Source organism: Yamadazyma tenuis, chromosome 1 (genome assembly GCF_029203305.1).
Source record: "Yamadazyma tenuis chromosome 1, complete sequence".
Classification (NCBI taxonomy): Eukaryota; Fungi; Ascomycota; class Pichiomycetes; order Serinales; family Debaryomycetaceae; genus Yamadazyma; species Yamadazyma tenuis.
This window is the reverse complement of record NC_089461.1, coordinates 1,098,570-1,119,237: the sequence shown is the minus strand read 5'-3', so window position 1 is coordinate 1,119,237 and position 20,668 is coordinate 1,098,570. Positions and strand designations below refer to the sequence as shown.

The 20,668-nt window shown below is 44.1% G+C and overlaps 7 protein-coding genes across 7 annotated transcripts; 3 read left to right on the top strand and 4 right to left on the bottom strand. All coding sequences in view use genetic code 12, as the record gives it.

The window, feature by feature from the left end:
- Nucleotides 1-31: 31 nt before the first annotated feature.
- Nucleotides 32-4,393, top strand: RPO31 (DNA-directed RNA polymerase III subunit C1 (rpo31); the record flags this gene model as incomplete). The annotated part of the gene is made up of 1 exon (XM_006687972.1): nucleotides 32-4,393. The coding sequence occupies one exon, from the start codon at nucleotides 32-34 to the stop codon at nucleotides 4,391-4,393; it is 4,362 nt and encodes a 1,453-aa protein (XP_006688035.1).
- Nucleotides 4,394-4,457: 64 nt separating this feature from the next.
- CTA6 (Apc13p protein) lies at nucleotides 4,458-5,129 on the top strand (the record flags this gene model as incomplete). Its single annotated transcript, XM_006687971.1, has 1 exon — nucleotides 4,458-5,129. One exon carries the CDS (start codon nucleotides 4,458-4,460, stop codon nucleotides 5,127-5,129), a length of 672 nt encoding a protein of 223 aa, XP_006688034.1.
- A 109-nt stretch (nucleotides 5,130-5,238) lies between these two features.
- On the bottom strand, nucleotides 5,239-8,439 carry PSN45_000553 (uncharacterized protein; the record flags this gene model as incomplete). The annotated part of the gene is made up of 1 exon (XM_066157475.1): nucleotides 5,239-8,439. One exon carries the CDS (start codon nucleotides 8,437-8,439, stop codon nucleotides 5,239-5,241), a length of 3,201 nt encoding a protein of 1,066 aa, XP_066013572.1.
- A 114-nt stretch (nucleotides 8,440-8,553) lies between these two features.
- On the bottom strand, nucleotides 8,554-9,657 carry TRP4 (anthranilate phosphoribosyltransferase; the record flags this gene model as incomplete). The annotated part of the gene is made up of 1 exon (XM_006687969.1): nucleotides 8,554-9,657. The coding sequence occupies one exon, from the start codon at nucleotides 9,655-9,657 to the stop codon at nucleotides 8,554-8,556; it is 1,104 nt and encodes a 367-aa protein (XP_006688032.1).
- Nucleotides 9,658-10,060: 403 nt separating this feature from the next.
- brr2 (Pre-mRNA-splicing helicase BRR2) lies at nucleotides 10,061-16,336 on the bottom strand (the record flags this gene model as incomplete). Its single annotated transcript, XM_066157474.1, has 1 exon — nucleotides 10,061-16,336. The coding sequence occupies one exon, from the start codon at nucleotides 16,334-16,336 to the stop codon at nucleotides 10,061-10,063; it is 6,276 nt and encodes a 2,091-aa protein (XP_066013571.1).
- A 135-nt stretch (nucleotides 16,337-16,471) lies between these two features.
- Nucleotides 16,472-17,665, bottom strand: PDA1 (alpha subunit of pyruvate dehydrogenase; the record flags this gene model as incomplete). Its single annotated transcript, XM_006688794.2, has 1 exon — nucleotides 16,472-17,665. One exon carries the CDS (start codon nucleotides 17,663-17,665, stop codon nucleotides 16,472-16,474), a length of 1,194 nt encoding a protein of 397 aa, XP_006688857.2.
- A 248-nt stretch (nucleotides 17,666-17,913) lies between these two features.
- Nucleotides 17,914-19,713, top strand: PSN45_000549 (uncharacterized protein; the record flags this gene model as incomplete). Its single annotated transcript, XM_066157473.1, has 2 exons — nucleotides 17,914-17,967; nucleotides 18,367-19,713. The coding sequence occupies 2 exons, from the start codon at nucleotides 17,914-17,916 to the stop codon at nucleotides 19,711-19,713; spliced, it is 1,401 nt and encodes a 466-aa protein (XP_066013570.1).
- Between the last annotated feature and the right edge of the window lie 955 nt (nucleotides 19,714-20,668).

Sequence of the window (20,668 nt, the reverse complement as noted above, 5' to 3'; positions counted from 1 at the left end):
GCTTGATTCATACCAAAAACACAACCCCATCATGAAGGAAGTGGTAGTGGATATCACGCCCAAGAGGATCCAGGGTATCGAGTTCGGAGCGCTCTCGGCAAAGGAGATCATTGCGCAGTCCGAGGTTGAGGTCAAAACCAGAGACCTCTATGACTTGGAAAAGGGCAGAACCGTCAAGGAATTTGGTGCCCTAGACACCAAAATGGGAATCAGTGCCAATTCTAGTGAGTGCTCTACTTGCCACGGTAACCTCGCCCTGTGCCACGGACATTTCGGCCACATTCGCCTCGCGTTGCCGGTGTTTCACGTGGGTTATTTTAAGGCCATCATCCAGATCCTCCAGTGCATCTGTAAGAATTGTGGGCACATTTTACTCGACGAACAGACCAAAAGAAAGTACTTGGCCGACTTGCGGCGCCCATACATTGACAATTTGCGGCGAATGAAGATCTTGAAAAGCGTGGTGGATCAGTGTAAGAAACAGAGACGATGCTTTAAATGTACCCACGTCAACGGAGTCGTGAAAAAGGCTGCTAGCGGTGCTGGGCCCGCCGCCTTGAAGATCGTCCACGATACTTTCCGGTGGGTGGGCAAGAAACCCACCCCCGAGAAGGAGGTGTGGGACCTGGAGATTGAGCAAGTGTTGACCAGAAACCCCGAGCTTGAAAAATTCACAAAGAGAATGTACGAAGATTTGAACCCGTTAAAGGTGTTACATCTCTTCAAGCAGATCACCCCCGACGAATGCGAGTTGTTTGGTCTTGATCCGTCCAGAGGTGGTCGACCTGAAACGTATATCTGGAGATACTTACCAGCACCTCCAGTGTGTATCAGACCGTCGGTGATGATGGATGCACAGTCCAACGAAGACGACTTGACGGTTAAGTTGACGGAAATAGTATGGACGTCATCGTTGATCAAGGCAGGTATCGATAAGGGTATCTCCATCAATAACTTGATGGAGCAGTGGGACTACTTGCAATTGCTGGTTGCAATGTATATCAACTCAGATGCAGCGAACCCAGCGTTGATGCCGTCTGCTGGGTCGGGGTCCAAGTCGACCAAGCCCATACGAGGCTTCTGCCAGCGGTTAAAGGGGAAACAGGGGAGATTTAGAGGAAATCTTTCGGGGAAAAGAGTGGATTTTTCAGGTAGAACCGTCATTTCACCTGATCCCAACTTGAAAATCGACGAGGTGGCTGTACCTGATCGGGTGGCTAAGATCTTGACGTACCCAGAGAAGTGCACCCGGTATAATCGGATTAAGTTGCAAAAGTTGATTCTCAGTGGTCCAGATGTGCACCCGGGTGCAAACTATGTGTTGAAGCAGAATGAAAACACAAAGAGAAACTTGCGGTTTGGTGACCGAGTTAAAATCGCCAAAAATTTGCATATCGGAGATGTGGTCGAGAGACACATTGAAGACGGAGATGTGGTGTTGTTCAATCGACAACCCTCTTTACATAGGCTATCGATTTTGTCGCACTACGCCAAAATCAGACCTTGGAGAACCTTCCGGTTGAACGAATGTGTATGTACTCCCTACAACGCCGATTTCGATGGAGACGAAATGAACTTGCATGTACCTCAGACTGAAGAAGCCCGGGCGGAGGCCATCAACTTGATGGGCGTGAAAAACAATTTATTGACGCCAAAATCCGGTGAGCCTATTATTGCAGCCACTCAGGATTTCATTACCGGCTCGTACTTGATAACTCATAAGGACTCATTTTTTGAAAGAGCTTCGGTCAACCAGCTTTTGTGTATGATGTCGGATGCCAATCTCCAGTTTGATTTGCCTCCTCCTGCCATCATCAAACCGGTTCTGTTGTGGACGGGAAAACAAGTTTTTTCGTTGCTCATCAAACCAAATAAAGCCTCCAACGTGGTGATCAATTTGGATGCAAAAGCAAAAACATATATCCCTCCAGAAAGGCATTTCGCCAACGAAATGTCTCCGAACGACGGGTATGTGATCATCAGAGGCTCTCAGATCTTGTCTGGTGTCATGGACAAATCCACTCTTGGAGACGGGAAGAAACACTCGGTTTTTTACACTATTCTCAGAGACTACGGCCCTACTGAAGCTGCAGAAGCGATGAACAGAATGTCCAAGTTGTGTGCAAGGTACTTGGGAAACAGAGGATTTTCCATTGGTATCAACGACGTGACTCCTGGGTCCGACTTGAAAAATAAGAAGGAATTGATGGTGGAGCAGGCGTACTTGAAGTGTGACGAGTTGATTGATTTGTACAACAGAGGCAAGTTGGAAACCCAGCCGGGTTGTAATGAAGAACAGACGTTGGAAGCCAAGATCGGAGGGTTGTTATCCAAGGTGAGAGAAGAAGTAGGGGAAGTGTGTATCAAGGAGTTGGACTCTCTTAATGCTCCTTTGATCATGGCCACCTGTGGGTCCAAGGGATCCACCTTAAATGTCTCCCAAATGGTGGCTGTTGTAGGACAACAGATTATTTCTGGTAATCGTGTTCCTGACGGGTTCCAAGACAGATCGTTACCACATTTCACCAAAAACTCCAAGACTCCCCAGTCCAAAGGGTTTGTGAGAAACTCGTTTTTCAGTGGATTAACTCCTCCTGAGTTCTTGTTCCATGCCATTTCCGGTAGAGAAGGGTTGGTTGACACGGCTGTCAAGACCGCTGAAACCGGGTACATGTCGAGAAGATTAATGAAGTCGTTGGAAGATTTGTCTTCACAGTACGACAACACGGTTCGGAACTCCTCCAACGGAATTGTACAGTTCACCTATGGTGGTGACGGGTTGGATCCTTTCGACATGGAAGGAGACGCCAGACCCGTCAACTTTGTACGTCAATGGGATCACAGTTTCAACATCACCTTCAGCAACCGTGAAATGGGTTTACTCCCTTATCAGGTTATGGAGGAGGTGGAAAAGGTTTTGCAGCCATTGGAAGACCGTTTGATCAGATACGATAACTTGGGCCACCAAATCATCCTGAACCGTGAAGAGTATATCGACCAGAATGATGCCGAGAGAGAGTTCTACCATTCGATCAGAAGCTTTGTCGACAAAAAGGCCACCCATTTGGCCAAAACCAGACAACTGAAGCACTTGAAACCCAATTACACGCCTCCCACCGATGGAGAAGTGTTTGTGGAGGATAACCAAGACAGCTTGAATGCGGTGGACCAGATCTTGAAGATCTCTGCCAAATCCGTTGACACTTTCTTAAAGCAGTGCTTGTACAAATACTCCAGAGCAAAAGTCGAACCTGGAACCGCTGTGGGTGCCATTGGTGCCCAGTCCATTGGTGAACCTGGTACGCAGATGACTTTGAAGACGTTTCATTTTGCTGGGGTGGCTAGTATGAATGTGACGTTGGGAGTTCCTCGTATCAAGGAAATCATCAACGCTTCCAAGGCGATTTCCACCCCCATCATCAACTCGGTTCTCGTCAATGATGACGATGAAATCGCCGCCCGTGTTGTCAAGGGAAGAATCGAAAAGACTTTGTTGAAAGACGTGGCGTTCCATATCCAAGACGTCTACAAAAACAATATGGCGTACTTGTCGGTGAAGATCGACTTGAAAACCATCGAGAAGTTGCAATTGGAATTGAACATTGACTCCATTGCCCAGGCCATTGTCAATGCTCCCAAGCTCAAGATTCAGCCGGCGCATGTGTCTATCACTGGTAGTGACCGAATCAATATTCTTGTCACTTTGAATGATAGTAAGGTGGAAAGTTTGGCCAAGTCCATGAATGTGGACTATAAGCTCAGCGACGCTTCCAACGTGCTCTTCTTCCGCATGCAACACTTGAAGAGAATGTTGCCAGAAATCTGTATCAAGGGTTTGCCCAACATTTCCCGTGCCGTCATCAATATCAGAGACGACAGTAAGAAAGAGTTGTTGGTTGAAGGATACGGTTTGAAAGAAGTCATGTCCACCGATGGGGTTGTTGGCACCAAGACCACCACCAACCATGTTCTTGAAGTGTTTGAGGTGTTGGGTATTGAAGCGGCCAGATCCTCTATCATAGGTGAAATTGACTACACCATGAGTAAACACGGCATGAGTGTGGACCCTCGTCACATCCAACTTTTGGGAGATGTAATGACTTATAAGGGAGAAGTATTGGGAATCACCCGGTTCGGGTTGAGTAAGATGAGAGACTCGGTGTTACAGTTGGCATCTTTCGAAAAGACCACTGACCATTTGTTCGACGCTGCTTTCTACATGAAAAATGACAAGGTTGAAGGTGTGAGTGAGTGTATTATTTTGGGGCAAACCATGAGCATTGGAACCGGGGCATTTAAGTTGGTTAAAACCTCCAATGTCGAACCCCAGGCCTTACACCAGAAACCCACTCTTTTTGAAGATCTCTGCCAAACGGCCATTGCAGCTGCCTAAACTTTGTAAATAGCTTAATATTGTGTACTCCAATCATCGCGAATTCTCAATTGTAAATACACAAATGTACGGTGGAGACGGAAACTACACCTTTGTACACTTCACCAATCCCAACCAGGTGTTGTATATGGAGAAGTGGAGTGACGAAGATCCCATTCCCTTTGATGACATTGATACCCATAGCTTATTTGAGGCCACTTCATCGTTGTTTCCGCAGTTTTTGTTGGAAGACGAAGAAGATGGAGGAATGCCCTTAAATCCTGCTAATTTCAGTGCCAACTACTATAAGAACAAACGGCTTCTCAGGGACGTTTCCTGGAGTGATAATGGCATCTTTGATAAGTTTTTGAAAGAAGGGAACGAGCTGGACAACCGGGCTGACAAAACCATCTTGAAACCTCTCCACAGTAAGGCCCTGTCTGAAACTGATGAATTCCCCATTTCCCAGTTCCTCAGCAACGGATTTGCTGCTCCTGATAACCTCGACATGATTCTGTCACATGATATTAACGACAGTATCATGGGCCATAACACGAGCGATATTTCCATCAACTTGAATACTGACTTCATTCCTCCCAATTTCCCCATGCCAAAGCGTAATAATTCCAATAGTAACGTGAGTTTCGCCAACGGACCCGTGCAAACTCCCAAGGTGGCCAGAGTACGACAACCTTCGAATGATAGAACCTACCAGACACCGGTCGCCAGGATCCTGAGACGTACTTTCACTGAATGAAATGTGATAAACGAATAGTGTAAATGCAATGAAGTTAACGTAATATATTAATATACAAAAGTCTAATCATACATAATGGTAAAGGGTCTTGATTATTCGACCATGATGATCATTCAATCATCATGATCTTTTTCTTCTTATCAACGCTGCTTTTAATTTCAGCAATGGCTTGTCTTCTTCTTTCAGCCTTTTCTTGTCTCTTTTTTAATCTCACCATCGACAACACAAACTTTGCAACAACCGAGAATTTCAACTTCTTCTGATGAATGGTCTTATAGTCTGGGTATATTCCAAGCTTGGAGAGCTTGAACAAGTCGTTTTTGAGAAGTCCACTGGAGTTCTTAACGGACTTGATGACAAAATTGTACATGAGTTCAAGATCGTTGGCCTTCAAGTTGATATCATAAAGTTTGGCTTTGTAGTACTTGAGCTGCTCTTCATAAAATACCGACTTACCGCTGTTAACACGGCTGGGGTTAGGTGAAGAAATATGAGTTTTACTAAGCCGGGAGTTCAACTCGTCGATTCTTCTTTGCAATGATTGGTTGTTCAACTTCGTATCCTTGTCATCTGAGAACTTCATCTGTAACTCATTGAGTTTACTAACCAATTTGTGACAATGTGAAGTCACTTTGTTTAATTCTTCTTGGGTAGTCTTGTTTTCCAACTCCAATTGATCTTTCTGAAGTCTGTACAACTTCTCATTCTGCTCGTACGTGTTGTTGATATTCAGTAGATGGGATGTTTCCTTTTGGGTAACTTCCAACCTGTTTTGGAGTTCTTCTTGATTCTTGGCCAACTCAGTGACTTTATGAGAGAGTTCGTTCTTGGCCTTATAAGCTTCATCAATCTGTTTCTCCAAAAGAGATATAACAGAGCCTGATTCTCCGGCAGAGGGTCCAGGTGCCTTTATCAGTTTAGATAGTAACTCTTCGATTCTCATCTTGTAGTGTTGAATCTGGAACTCATAATCTTTCTGTAAGGATTCTTTCTCAAGTTCAAGCTGTCTCACTTTAGACTCGTTTAGAACTTTAGCTTGCATCAACTCTGTTTTGACATCCTCATCAGTTGTAAAGCATCTCTTATTAGCCCTTTTTAATTCCTTGAGTTGGATTTCCAATCTGTCCAACAAGTCCTCTTTATCCACTAGACAGGCTTGTAAGTTCCTGTATTTATGTTCTACATCTCTGAGGTTGTTTGACAACAGGTCCTTCTCCATATGCAACTTATGACACTCACTTTCGAGGAAGACAGAATTATTTGGGGTCATTGGTCTGTATTCAGAGGTAGAAGGTTGTTTTCTATCTCTTTCAAACTCAAGGTCATTTCTCAATCTTCTGATTTCAGTTTGGAGATGTTCTACTTGTCCATTATCGGTGCTGAAGTCAAGCTCTCTTCTCAACTTCTTGATCTCTACCTGTAATTCTTCCGTGTGGTTATTCAGTTTCTCGTAGTCCAACTCTCTCTTGAGTCTTGCTAATTCAGTATTGAGTGTTTCTATTTCTTGCTCGAGATTTTGGTGTTCAGACTCTAACTTCTTCAAGTTGAACTTTTCTAACTCTGAAAGGGCAGAGAAGTTGGAGGACTTGGCTTGAGCCTTAATCTGTTCAACCAATGTATTGTTCTCCTCTCTTATGATTTGATACTCACTATTCAATTGGTCATACTCCCTTTGAAGCTGTTTAAGACTCTTGTCGGTGTTCTTGTAGGCATCCTCCACTGTTTCGAACTCTTGTTCATAGAACTGTAATTTGTCACCCAACTCCTTGTTCTGTCTTTGAACAGAAGCTAACCGAGAGTCAAATCCACTGGAACTGGAGGTAACGTGGTATATTTCGTCCCTCAACTGAGCAATCTGAGCATTCAACTTCTTATTGACTTCCGATAATTTACTCTCACTGGCAGTCAAGGCCTCTATTTGAGCTTCGTAGATGTCATAACTGTTTTTAGTGCCTTCAGTCTTTTCTCTGACCAATGCATTGATTTGTGCTCTCAAGCTTGACTCAGTTCTCTCGTAACGCTTCAATTCCTGATTCATATAGTCGAGCTTTTCAAGTAACTTGGAGTTGTCGGTCTTCCCATTGTGAAGCAAATCTTGAACTTCTTTACGGCTTCTCTCAAGCTGAGAAACTGCATTTTGATTCTCGTAGTGGAGTTCTTCGATTTTCTCATTCAACTTTCTTACTTCTTCTTTGGCACCCACCAAACTATCATGGCTGGAATCGACATTCTGCCTTAACTCAAAGTCAATTTTCTCGTACTTAGACTTCCAGTGGTCTAATTCGAGTTGCAAATCGTCGACTCTCTCATTCAACGACCTTATAGTACGATCTTTAACATCGGAGTCGCCATACGCAGCCTCTAAGTCATGCTTCAACTGTCTGTTGACTTCGCGCAAGTGCTCGGCTTCGTCGTTGACCATCTCAAGATCTCTTTTCAATCTCTCACTATCAGCACTGGACAACTGGGCAGACTTGTTGGTGGTTTCCAAGTGGTGCAATTTGGCCTCAATGTGTTCTATCTCGTCTTCCTTGGATTGGATCACCGACTCATACTTATCCCTATACCTACCGAGTTCCTCTTTGTTCGACTCGACCAACGACTCATGCTTGACCCTATAATCGTCAATTTCATTGTCTTTGGACTCAAGCAACGATTCGTACTTGGATCTCATGGTCTCCATATGATCTAGAAGTTCTTCTTCTTTCTTGCTGTTGAGAGCGGCCTCGGATTTGGTGGCCTGCAACTGGCGTACTTCGCCTGACAAGCTGTCAATCTTCTTGGCAGCATTTGCTAGCTGTTGTTCAAGCTTGATGTTAAGGTCAAATACACTTCTTTGGTCTTCAGGGATCTGATTAAGGTAGTGCCTTAATGCCTTGATCTCGATTTTCAAGTTGTAGTTCTCGGTGTTGAGCCTCAGGATTTGTTGTTGCTGTTCTTGAATAGAAGTCATTCCGTTGTTGATAAGCTCTGCGTGCTCGTGCACCACCTCAGAACCAGACATGGGTCTATGGAAAAGCGTGTTGTTCAATGGCTTGAACGGTGAGTTACCGACGATGCTGAACTCGTCAGTGTTGTCAAGCGTAAGGTCTAAGTCTTTCATGTTAGTGATCTTTCCACGGTTAAGTTCTTTAGGTCCTAGTGGAATTCCATAGTTCTCTTTATCTTCATCTTCAAAAGAGCCTACAGACACCCGCTTGTGCTCGCGATTGCTGGTCCTACCTATAGGGGTAAACTCCAACTGGGTTCTGGTACCGGCGTTCCTGTTTCCACCTCGGGGAGTGCCCAAGAGCTTTGATCCCAGAAACATCGAGTTGGTTTGTATTTGTTTATATCACGACGCGCACAAACATAAATAATTGAGAAGCGATACTGTCGTGCGCACACTGAAAATTTGGGATCTATAATGTTCACTGGACTCTAACTACAACTGGTTCAATGTGTCTTTGAACGATTCCAATGCACCAAGAGCGGTTCCCGACGTGATGGAATTCTTCGCTAGTTTGACCCCTTCGACGTAGGAATCGGTCAACCCGTAGACCACGGCTAAAGCAGCACTATTCATCAATATATAGTTCAAAACCGGGTGGTTATCCTTATTGTCAGAATGCACTTTGAACTCAGGTGAGTCCTGCTTCAAGATGTGCATCAACACAACGGCATTCTCCTCAGGCGTACCGGACTTCACCAAGTCCAAGGCAGCTTCCGGCAAATCAAAGTCCTTAGGAGATATCTCTTTGTAAGTAATTTGGCCATTTTCCACAATCCAGCAGCTGGTGATGCCAACCGGCGAGATTTCATCCAAGCCAATGTGTCCGTACACAACCATCGACTTTTTGTGGACTGGATCATTGGCTGTCAACTGTAACACGCTTTTAGCGTACTGTTCTCCCAAAGGTTTCTTATAAACCCCCAAAATCCGAGACGATAAGGGAGCTGGGTTCATCAACGGACCCAAGATATTGAAAATCGTGGGCACACCCAACTTCTTCCTCACCAGGGCCACCTTGGCCATCACCTCGTGAAATGCTGGTGCAAAGAGAAAGGTGTATTTGGAGTCCAGCAACACTTTCACGGCGGTATGTTTGTTGGCCTTCAAAAGGTCCACCCCGAGGCTCTTGAGCAAGTCACCTGACCCTGATGATGATGTCGAAGCCTTCCCGCCGTGTTTGCAAACAGGTATGCCCATTCCAGCAGCTACTATTGAAGAAGCAGTAGAAACATTGAAGGTGTTTTGACCATCGCCTCCGGTACCCACCACGTCGACGTAACCGTCAACTGGAACATCTTTTGCCGCAATTGGATGTGAGAATTTCATCACCGTGTTGGTGGCAGCCGCTATATATTCGGATTCATGATCCAAGCCTTTTCCTCTCAACGCCGTCAAAAATGCAGCAATTTGAATTTCAGACGCCTGCCCTTCAAAAACCAAGTGAAGTACTTTAGATAGATCTTCAGGTGTCAATGTGGGTGGGTGCTCAATGAGCTTCTTGATATAGGGCGTCAATACGCTAGAATCTTCATTCATGGTTCGATGACTCAATGATTTAGAATGAGATTGAAGTCGCACATCTTCGGCTCGCGTGGGAGTTTTCCTCGCACCTTTATGGCGATGATGAGATAGCTTCTTCTGAACTTTTCTGACAAGTCCGTGAATGCGATCTTGTTTAGTTGACTACTATATACTCACTTCGTGCCTGACAGTGACTGTCGAATTGATATTACAACAGACTCTATATTTATCCAGAGCTCAACTTGGTTACAAATTGCTTATATTTTTCTATAGATATGCAAGGTTGAGGCATAATGAGCTCGTTAATGTCACAGATGTAATGCTTGGCTGATGGCACAGATGTAGTACTTGCCCACCTAACCACCATAATTTTAGCATGAACCCTCTATTCTCAATTTTTGATTGTTGCAAAACTTCTCTACTCCCCAGGCTGCACCTCCACCTCCAAACTCACCTCCTTATCGGCATCCAAGTACGAATCACACATGCACCAAATCGTGAGATTGTGTTTACCACTACTCGGTATCGTCATCTCCAATTGCACCGTCTGACTTTCTTTGGCAATTGAGGTCTTTTTGATACCATAAAGCTGTTTGGAAGCAGCATCTCCAATCACAATCCACCATTCCTCTCGCTTATGAGATTCAAACACAGACGACACCACCGACAAGTCCTCCATTTCCTCATCTCTTTCGAGATTCACTGTCACCATCACTGGCTCGTTTGCTACAACTGATTCTTCGAGTTCATAGCTGATATCCACATTGGGATATTTATTGACAAATTCGGCCACATCTTCCAATTCAGCCTCCTCAAGCTGGAGCACATCATCTCGTTCATCATCTTCAAGAGCCATTATATCATAAACCGTTTCAACATTGTACTTCTTACATCGGGTCAAAATACCTTCGTTAATATGAGGAATCTGCTTCAATGGCGAGTCACGGTTCCAAATTCCCTGAATCACCATTTGGGACAAGTCAACCACTTGGATGGCATTCAAATACCCTTCACTTGAAACCGTGTCGACACAAGCACCAATGACCTTCATGACTTGTTTCAAGATGAAAACAAGATCGGCTCTCAAGTCCAATGGGAGTTGAAGACGAGAGAAGTGTGCTTGAAGGAGTATAAATGTCTTGAAGTACGGAGACTCGAAATCTGGATTACTGGACTTGACCGGAACCTGATTGTATATCTTCTGAAGATTGGTGGAGTCTCCAAGTCTCATAGGTAATTCTTCGAACTCAGCAGCCGAACAAACGATCTCCAAAATTCCTCTCAACTTGGTCTTATTGTCCAACTTGTTCAACTCCACCATCGTATGGTAAGAAACATTGTGATGGGAGGCAATTAAGGCCCCATTCAATGGAGATAAAATCTCCTCGAGCTCTTCGTCCGAACCCTGGTTTTCCACTTCCTCGGCTTCTTCCAACTCGATCAAGTTGTTGTCAGTGAGGTCCTTGATGGTTTCTTCCACTAAATCCGATAAGAATTCTGATATTCCCATATGCGAAGTATCTTTGACATCGTAGAAGCTGGGGTTCATTTGTAATCTTCGGTAGAAATAGGTGAATGTCAACCAATCAACACAGTCTTGTCTTTCTTTGAATGTTCTGTTACTAACTTCAGTGATGAAAATATCGTGTATCATCGAATTGTAGTAACTTTCCAAAGGTAATCCTTCGTTTAAAAACTTGCTATAGTGGTTCATAGTGGCATTTCTAGTGAATATCATCACTTTCGACTGGCCCATTTCGTCAGAACAACATCCAATCATTTCCAATACGGTGTTAATGGGAAAGTTCACATACCTGTGTTCTCTCCCATAGTACTCTTCAGTTCCTAAGACCACTACATGATTTGCTGGGGGACAGAAGCTTGCACAATCTTTTGCAACCACTAACACAGTAAGCACTTCGCTTTCAAAAAGTCTTTCCACCACCAATTGATCAACCGAGTTCATATCCGGATAGAATATTCCAACACCTCTTTTTAAAAGCTCCTTCAATGTATGGTCCTTGACTTTATTAAGGTACGATTCTATCAGAGCGACATCTGACCGTAGTAGCTTCCAACTGTCATTTTCAGCATTTTGAACAATGTTGTAAGCGGCTTCAACACAGTTTTTTCTTGAAGACACAAACAAAAGGGATTTTCCTTGCCCAGTATTGTTCTTCAAAAAGGTATATGATGGCTTAATGCTATTCAAAAGCATGGTTCTGTTATCACCAAAATTCGTGCCCTGGATGACGATTTCCTGAATCTTGTGGAATCTTTCAGAAGGCTCAAAGTTGTAGATAGACTGTCTGGGACATTCAAGATATTCACCAAAATCCCTTCCGTTGGCCAAAGTGCTTGATAAAGCTACGAAACGAATGTTTACTTCAAGTTGAGAAGAAATGAACTTCATCCTTGCAACAACATTTTCGTAAGACACACCGGACGAGCCAGAACCAATTAGCTGTACATCATCACAAATAACCATTTCAATGGCCTGAACAGCCTTTCTTTGTCTCCATCTCTTTGATACGAAATCAAACACTTCTGGAGTACTCAAAATCAAATGATTCGACGAAAGTATAGCAAGATCGGTAGCCAACTCACCTGTGAGTTTTTCGACCTCCTTCCCTTCGCCTCCTATCGATCTGTATAGCTTTTTCCATCTCTTTGTGAGTTTATAAACTGCTTGCTCATTTGGCTGCAAATAGAGAATTCTTCCTTTATTGTTCTTCCAGTGTCTCAATATGGCAAGCTCAGCACAGACAGTCTTCCCTGACCCCTTAGACATTCCAATAAAGGTGTTATCATCTGTGTTGTAGAGAGACTGGAACACCTGAGACTGGAACTTGTTGAAATACTTGAAGTCAAACGTTTCAATAAAGTCAGGGACTTTCACCTCAGACGTTAAGACATTTGGTTGGTCTTGAAGTTTGGTGAAATTAGGAGACTTTTTGGGGATCTTCAAGTCTGAAATCATCAACGGGATTTTATACTCAGAGTGTAACCACCTATCATTAATGAAGCTGACAAAGTAATTAGGTTGTACAGGATCCAAAAAAGGTAAAGTGAACTCCACTAATAACTCTTTGTTCTCGGATGATCTTGCGAAAGAGACTTTGTCTCTATAGAGGATTTTGTCTCCATCACAATCCTCCACAAATAATAAGAAATCCTGAAAGTTCCCATGAACAGAAGGATTCCAATCCCAATTGGGTACCACCTCGACTTGAACTCTCAACAAGTTGTGTGTGAGTGGTTGAGCATAGTAGCTCAAGTTCAATCTAGGGAACTGCTTGAGTAGCTCGTGAACTCTTCGACTATTCCCTTTTAAATTGACAGCCTCTGCCAACGCTTCAGGAGATAAAGTGAAGTAGTTGACAAAGGGAACATGAGAGCTTTCGGTGGCTCTAACGATTTCCTTGGAGACAGAAGAGCCAAATTGCCGTAAGGCGGAGTTCGTTAGCCACATTCTCTTCTCTACCATCTTGCACAAATCAAGAGTAGTTTTGGAAACTGAAGCCCAGTTCTTTCTGAGGCAAATCTCGTGTAAGGCTCGCAATAGTCTTCCGGCAGACTGCGTAACGTAGATCATATCTGCCATCAAGGCGAACCCTTCAAGTGTCAAGCGTGATATATATGCTTGAAGCAAAACATTGACTTTGGCAAGCGGATCAGTCGAGTTTTCCTTGATTGGAATTGGTACCTTTTCGTAAAGTTTAGAAACTTCCAACTTCTCTTCCAGGCGCAAGGGGATAAACTTGAACTCTCCAGAAGATGCAAAGATACTCAAGAGTTCAATCTCCGTCAACCAGGGCTTAAGATGATTGTTGTACATGTTCATTGTACGATAGTTGATATAGTAATGGGAAGCTATTTTTCCTAATTCGGTCGCTTTAACATTTCCCAGAACCGGGTTATAGTTCACCAAATTGTTCTCTTGCAATACCATCAACGCCGAATGAGCCAAATCGAGTCTTTTGTAGTACAAGTTTTCATCATTACCATATTCAGCTCCCACATGGTATAGGGCAGGAGATTTGAGCATTCGTATGTAGAGATAAGTATAGCTTAACCAATTCACGGCATCTTCCAATGAGCTTATGGTTCCCAACACTATTTCAGCATTAATATTATCAGCCAATTTCCCCATTAACTGAGACTCAATGGGGAGTTGTTGGTTCAAAATAGCAAGGTAGTATTGAATTTCATCTTGGGATGTAATAATGACACCTTCACCACTTTTATCGTACCTAGGTCTTCCAGCCCTTCCAAGCATTTGTATAATATCCTGCGGAGAAAGTTGAACCCATGTTCCCTTCTCTGGAGAGTATGTTTCGGTTCCCTTGATAACAACTGTATGGGCAGGAAGATTGACACCCCAGGCCAAAGTAGCAGTGGAAATAAGACACTTAATATGTCCCTGGGCAAACAAATCTTCAACCACGGTTCTTTCATCTTTGTTTAATCCAGCATGATGAATACCAAATCCTGAGGGAAGAATTTCCTGTAGATTTTTGTTTAACATCATATCCGCTTCCAGTTTCAAGATTTCCTTGACACCCAAGCTTGAACCCAAAAAGGAATCTAGCTTTTCTTCCTCTTCAAGCTTGTTCTTGAGCCAATTGGCAGTTTTGAACGTCTCTTTTCTTGAGTGGACAAATATGATCAACTGTTGGTTACTGAGTATAGAATCTGTGAGCATCTCATAACAAGCTTCGTTCATGGCAGCCAACTTCTTGATGGCCTTCTTCTCCTTGATACCAATGAATTTCTGCTCTAAAGGACATGGTCTGTAGGTAGCATTAAAGAAGAATAATCCTTTTTCCATGTCGACTCTCAAAAATCTAGCAACGTCCTCGAAGTTGGGTAATGTGGCAGATAACCCTACTAATCTCACATTGTTGCCGGTCTCCTCCACTTGTCTTAAGGTTCTTGATACTATACTCTCCAAAACTGGGCCTCTTTCATCGTGCAATAAATGGATTTCATCGATCACAATCAACCGTACGAGGTTTGTATAGGACAAATCGGTAGATTTTCTGGTTATAACGTCCCATTTTTCAGGGGTCACCACCAAAAGTTGGGTCTCCACAATCTGCTGCTTGGTCAAGTTGGAGTCTCCTGATAATTGGTTGACCACCACACCGTAATTTGCTGTGAGACGTCTTTGAAACTCTCGCATTTGTTCTTGAACAAGAGCTTTCAAAGGGGCGATGTACACCATTTTGAAATCGTTCAACTTGATTTGTCCCGACTCAGTTCTGAAGTTTTCAATAGTCCGAAGTATTGTTAACATTGCCACATTTGTCTTACCAGCCCCTGTGGGAGCACAAAGTAACAAGTTCTCGTCGGTTTTAAATGCCATAGGATATATTTTAGATTGCACCACATTCAATGTGGCAGTTTCTCCAGAGGGAAATGCTTCCTGGGCCCATTCAGGCATGTCTGTTATAGGAACAAGATTCTTTCTGGCTTCTATTACCTCATCTGGAATTTCAGGAGCTGGAATACTCACAATGTCGTAGAGCTTCTTGTTCTGCTGGTAAGAGCCTTTAGGAAGTTTCACCTTCGTAGATGCCATTAGATGAGCACCTTGGTCAAACACCAAGGCCTCGAGATCAATTCTCTTTGGGATTCTTTTCTCTATTTTGGTGGACTTGGTGCTTTTGTCAACATTGTCCTCAGACAACCGTCTTTTCTTATTGTTCGCAGCCATGAGCTCATTGAACTCTTCGATCAACTCCAACAAGTTGAGGTCCACGAGCTGTTGCTTGATGGATTCATAACCCGACCGTATGAACTTCATTTTGAACACAATCTTCCACCTGTTGTCCAAAAGGTGGTGAAGAATCTGTGTATCTTTTACTATATTCAGAAGTTCTCCTTCCAAGTCTGAGCCACTCAACTCCAAGTCCGCTAACTTGACCTTGAAATCATCCACCACATCCTTCTCGACATCAACAAGTTTCTTATCAATATAGTCGTCTCCTATCTGGCTCAACAATAGTAGTGATCCTGGAGTAGTACCTTTTAGCACTGCTGTATCATTTATACCTTCACCAGCAGTCGACTCAGCCACTGGTACGGGCGACCGGAACTCATCATCTTCTTCTTCCACAGCGGCTTCTGCCTCCGCGACGTTCTCTTCCTCATCCTCGTCTTCCTCAAACACAATTGCCATACCTTCTTGGTTGTCATCAGCCTGCTCATGTTGACGGTAATCGGTGATTTTCTTACCCAAATTAATCAAGTCGTTGAGCTCAACATCTGTCACCTTGGTGTCTAAGAGCAGGTCTATCTCCTGTCGCTTATCAGTTACAGACATTTCGTCGTTCTTCAAAATCTCGAGAATCACATCTGTGGCAGAGACAATCGTATCATGACTAGCGTCAGTCAATTTGTGATGTACTTGGATCATAAGATCGTTCAAAAAATCAGAGTTCTCATCTGTGGTTGGGTAGTATGATAGGTTTTCGATGGAAGCTATAGAGCTAGCCTGGAATCGAGTGTTTGTGGTGGAGATGTTATTGGCCTTGCTCACCGACTTGGTCTCAGAATTGAGGTTTTCGGAAACCGCATGGGAACCCATCTCTTTCATAGATATGTGACCAACTATGGACTGTGGTGTTGAGTCTGTGGTATCCTCGAGCCTTCGCCGATCAGGCTGTACCACGTTATTAAGGTTTGACATTTGATATACGATTATATTATCTCATCGCGACAAAACAGTGCGCACTAAAACGCTTGTCTATGACAGTGAGTATTCTAATAAAACTATATAAACTTACTATGAATGAATTTTTTTTACAGAAGTGGAGGGGAAGACTTAGTAAACCTTGTTAGAGAAAGTACCCTTTGCGAAGTTCCAGGTGTCATCGGAGATTCTACCTCTCAATTCTGGGATTTCACTACCCTTGACGTAGACGTCTTCAAACAAAATGTCCATCTTGGCTTCTGGTGGAGCATCGGCCTCAGCAATGGCAACCTGTTCGTCGACATATTTTCTGGCAGCCTTGTCGTAATCCTTGATTTCTTCTTCAGAAGCAATGCCCTTTTCCAATAAAGTCAACTTCAAACCAGCAATTGGATCATTTCTGGATCTCATGTGTTGCACTTCTTCTCTAGTTCTGTAGGTGGTACCAGGGTCAGACATGGAGTGACCACCATATCTGTAGGTTTCGTATTCCAACACCAAAGGTCCGTTACCACTGGCACACCAGTCTTTAGCAAACTTGGAAGCTTGGTAACAAGCCAAGACATCCATACCATTGACCTTCAAACCTGGAATGTATTGACCTCTCTTGTAGTATTCAGTCATAGCAGAAGACCTAGCGGCAGCTGTACCCATACCGTACTTGTTGTTTTCACAGGAGAAAACACATGGTAAGTTCCATAACTTGGCCATGTTGTAGGCTTCAAACACCTGACCTTGATTGGAGGCACCATCACCGTACAAGGCAAAGGTAGCGTTGGGTTCACCCTTGTACTGGTGAGCAAAGGCCAAACCAGCTCCCAAAGGAACTTGAGCTCCCACAATCCCGTTACCTCCGTAAAATCCTGGAGCAAACATGTGCATGGAACCACCCTTACCGTAAGAAACACCCGATCTCTTACCCATCAACTCTCCCAATACTTCTCTGACAGAAGCACCTCTCAAGAAGGCAAACCCGTGACATCTGTACGAAGTGATGACAGTGTCTTGAGGAGTGATGGCATGTTCAATACCAACAGCAATGGCTTCCTGACCAACCGACAAGTGGCAGAACCCTCTGATCTTCTTCGCCTTGTAAAGAGCATCGGCGGCCATTTCCATTCTTCTGATAGACACCATATCCTTGTACATCTGTAACAAGTTTTCCTTTTCGGTGTCAAACGATAACTCCGGAACTTCCAAGTTGTAACCCTCGAAAGAAGAAGCAGGTAACTCAATTGAAACGGATGTGGAAGCAGAAGCCAAGGTTCTCTTGGCCATGCCCACCGATCCCACAAGTGAACGAGAAGCTCTGGTATTAAACATCATGTCTCTGTAGTTTGAAAAGGAAACAAATAGGAAAGAGGATTGAATTTTCGCTGTCGCAACGCGGGAAAGTGCTCTCCGGTCGGGGGAATGAGTCCGGGGTGTGCGAATACCGACATGCTCCCAACCATCTCCGGGGCGTGTTTGATCCAGCCTGAGCCGCTCTATTTGTACCACATTGACTGCAAATTACCAGCGGAGTGGATCTTTGTATAAAATCCCAAATCTCCCCAAATCTCAACTCCCACAATATGCTTTCCAGTCTAGTATCCCTGGTGGCCCCACCAACGTCAACCTCACTCCCGGTATCTCACCGCCATAGATTCAAACAGAAATTGACCAGGGCCTTCTCAAAACCAGCTCCACTAGTATCTGACCACCTGCTACTACCCAGCATATTCCCCAGCTCCCTCAGCCCGCTCTCACTCACCGCCACCCCTACCACCTTTTTTCCCACCGCGCGTCGTGACGACTCGATTCACACCCTCAAGCCCTACTATTCGGGCTCACCACACCTGCCACTTTCAAGTGCATCATCATTTATGTCCAGTGCAGCCACAGCCTCATCCGCAACCACACCATTCACCACCCCCAAGAAAGGCCCACCCGTCAAACCCTATCTGTCGGGGCATCTCCCGCTGCGGCCTCAATTCTCGCGCTACCGCCCGGGAGTTGGCCTGAGCAAATGCTTTATCTGCGAAGAGTTGATCTACACAAAATTGGCAGACGAGAACATAATTGAGCTCAGATGTGGTGACTTCATCCATGAGCAGTGCTTGAACGTGTCTGTGGAGTGCTCGGTCAACAAGCTGTTAGAGCTGTCGACGTTCACGGTTTCTCGTTCTCGGTTGGCAGACTTGATCTTGCCCCGGTGCCGAGGGGAATACTGTGAACACTTGGGATCCAGTAACCGAGTTGAATTTCTCGATACCTCCCTTCACGACCGACTTCTTACTTCTGCCATAGTAAAGTCCATGGAGTACGATAGAACCCAGTTGATGCGTGGGTCGTACGCTATTCGAAGAGACAGTGCGGTGCTTGCATCTTTTGCAGCCATTTCAAGTTCTGGGGCTATGGGCCACGGCGCGGGCGCCGACCTCGAGCCTCGCGTGGGCGTCGCCAATCCTGGTTGTGCCCCCGTATCGCGCACTAGCTACGTCCAATCTCGCTCTAACTACGAACCTCTACCAGAAGTCTACTTCAACACCCCAAGGAATTTGGGCCCTCCTATTGATTTTCCCTCACACCTCGATCGTGTTGAGCTGTGGCTCTCGTACCAGACTTCGGTACGGTCTCCATCCCCCAGTATTACCGAATCCACCGCCAACAATGATACTATCCAAATGCATGCCCATAAGTATATTTCGCTTGAGGTGTTGCAGGACGAGCTTTTGCAGCATCTTTTGAGCAACTACCTGAAAATTACTCTAACGACCCTAGTAAAGTTAGGAACCTTGCGGTTGGCTGATATGCTTCAAGTGCGATGCCTTGAAGAAGAAGACTGGACCCAAGCCACCGTTTACTTGTTTGAGAACTATATTGTGGTTTTGAAGTCAAAGGAAAATGCTCTAGTGTGCGAGATGGCCAACGCTGATATCTCTTTTGAAAACAATCTTATACGAATTCACAGCCACGACAAAAGCATCTGGTTAAAGTCCAATGCGTCTTCGATCTTAGAGAAATGGACTGTGAGTTTTTCCGACTTGTCGTTTGCATTTCCCCCGGAGTTTCTCACTTCTACTTTACACATGGATGGGTCTAGCACCAACACAAGAGCCTCGGTCCTAGACGACTCGGTGAACATATTTTTTGAAAGGCCATCAAGCGGGAACTCATCGAGTGCCACCAGCATCCAAAACCCAATGTTGAATGTAGGCTTTGGGTATTCTGAACCGGATTATAATACAATCAAAGATATAATGTCGACATTGAACGTCAATGACTCTTTGCTACTAAGTGGGCCAGCTACGGAGGCTGACTTGAAGTCAGATTATGACTCGGACTCAGACTGTGATTCGGACGAAGAAAAAATCAAAGGGTTACTTGTGTGATATTTGGATAAGGACTCGTTTTACATAGAGAAAATACATTTGCATGCATTTCGAGGAATAGAACTTTGTTTACCGTTTTTGTTTTATGAGGTTTAGTTGTTCACACTCGGTTGATTTATTGCAAAAGTAAAGCAGGTCTTCAGAGATATTGAAATATTTCACAGAAATACCCAATATGAATTTTTAGAAATTGCAAAAACCACTATTCTTAGAAGAAGTATTCAAGAGTGGGTAATACCGTGATAAAAATCTCCAAAAAAAATATTAGTCTTAATAGCTACAATTGCATTAATACTGTACTAATACAAGGCATGGACATGATTTTTTCCCATGATATCATGGGTCTCATCTTGTCCCCATATCTGCGTGTTCGCGGATATGATTTCAATTACGAATCAAAGCCTCTTGAAAGCCTCTTGGGAGCCGCACCAAATAAGTCCTTCTAAATTATGATCTCTTTGATCATAACAACACAAATAGGATCCCCCCGTATTCCCAGAAATAGCCCAACCTCTCAAAATAATGACTCTTCTTATGTTCAGCTCTCTAATACTCTCACCGGTCTCAATGACTCACGTTTATTTTGAGATGCATTTGCGTGAAAAATATTGAGGTTTCTTGCACCTAGAAATTTGCTAAACAAAAGTGCCAGTTGTTGCTGACAAGAGAATGATCTTTTACTACGGAGATGGTGGTACAAATACCCTGCACTACATGTACTTGCTCTTGCTTATCCCATTGTTTGTACTGATTTGTATCTATTACTTTCTAATGAGAAGACGGAGAAGGAGGCTATTGACGGCCCAGATGAATGCCAATTACTATGCTGGAGCACCACCACAGGGCTATACGCCGGGACAACCCCCACCTGGAATGAACTATCCAATGGGACAGTTCTCGCGAGGACAATTTCAACAGGGACAATATCCTATGGGTCAGTATCCAGCTGGAACTG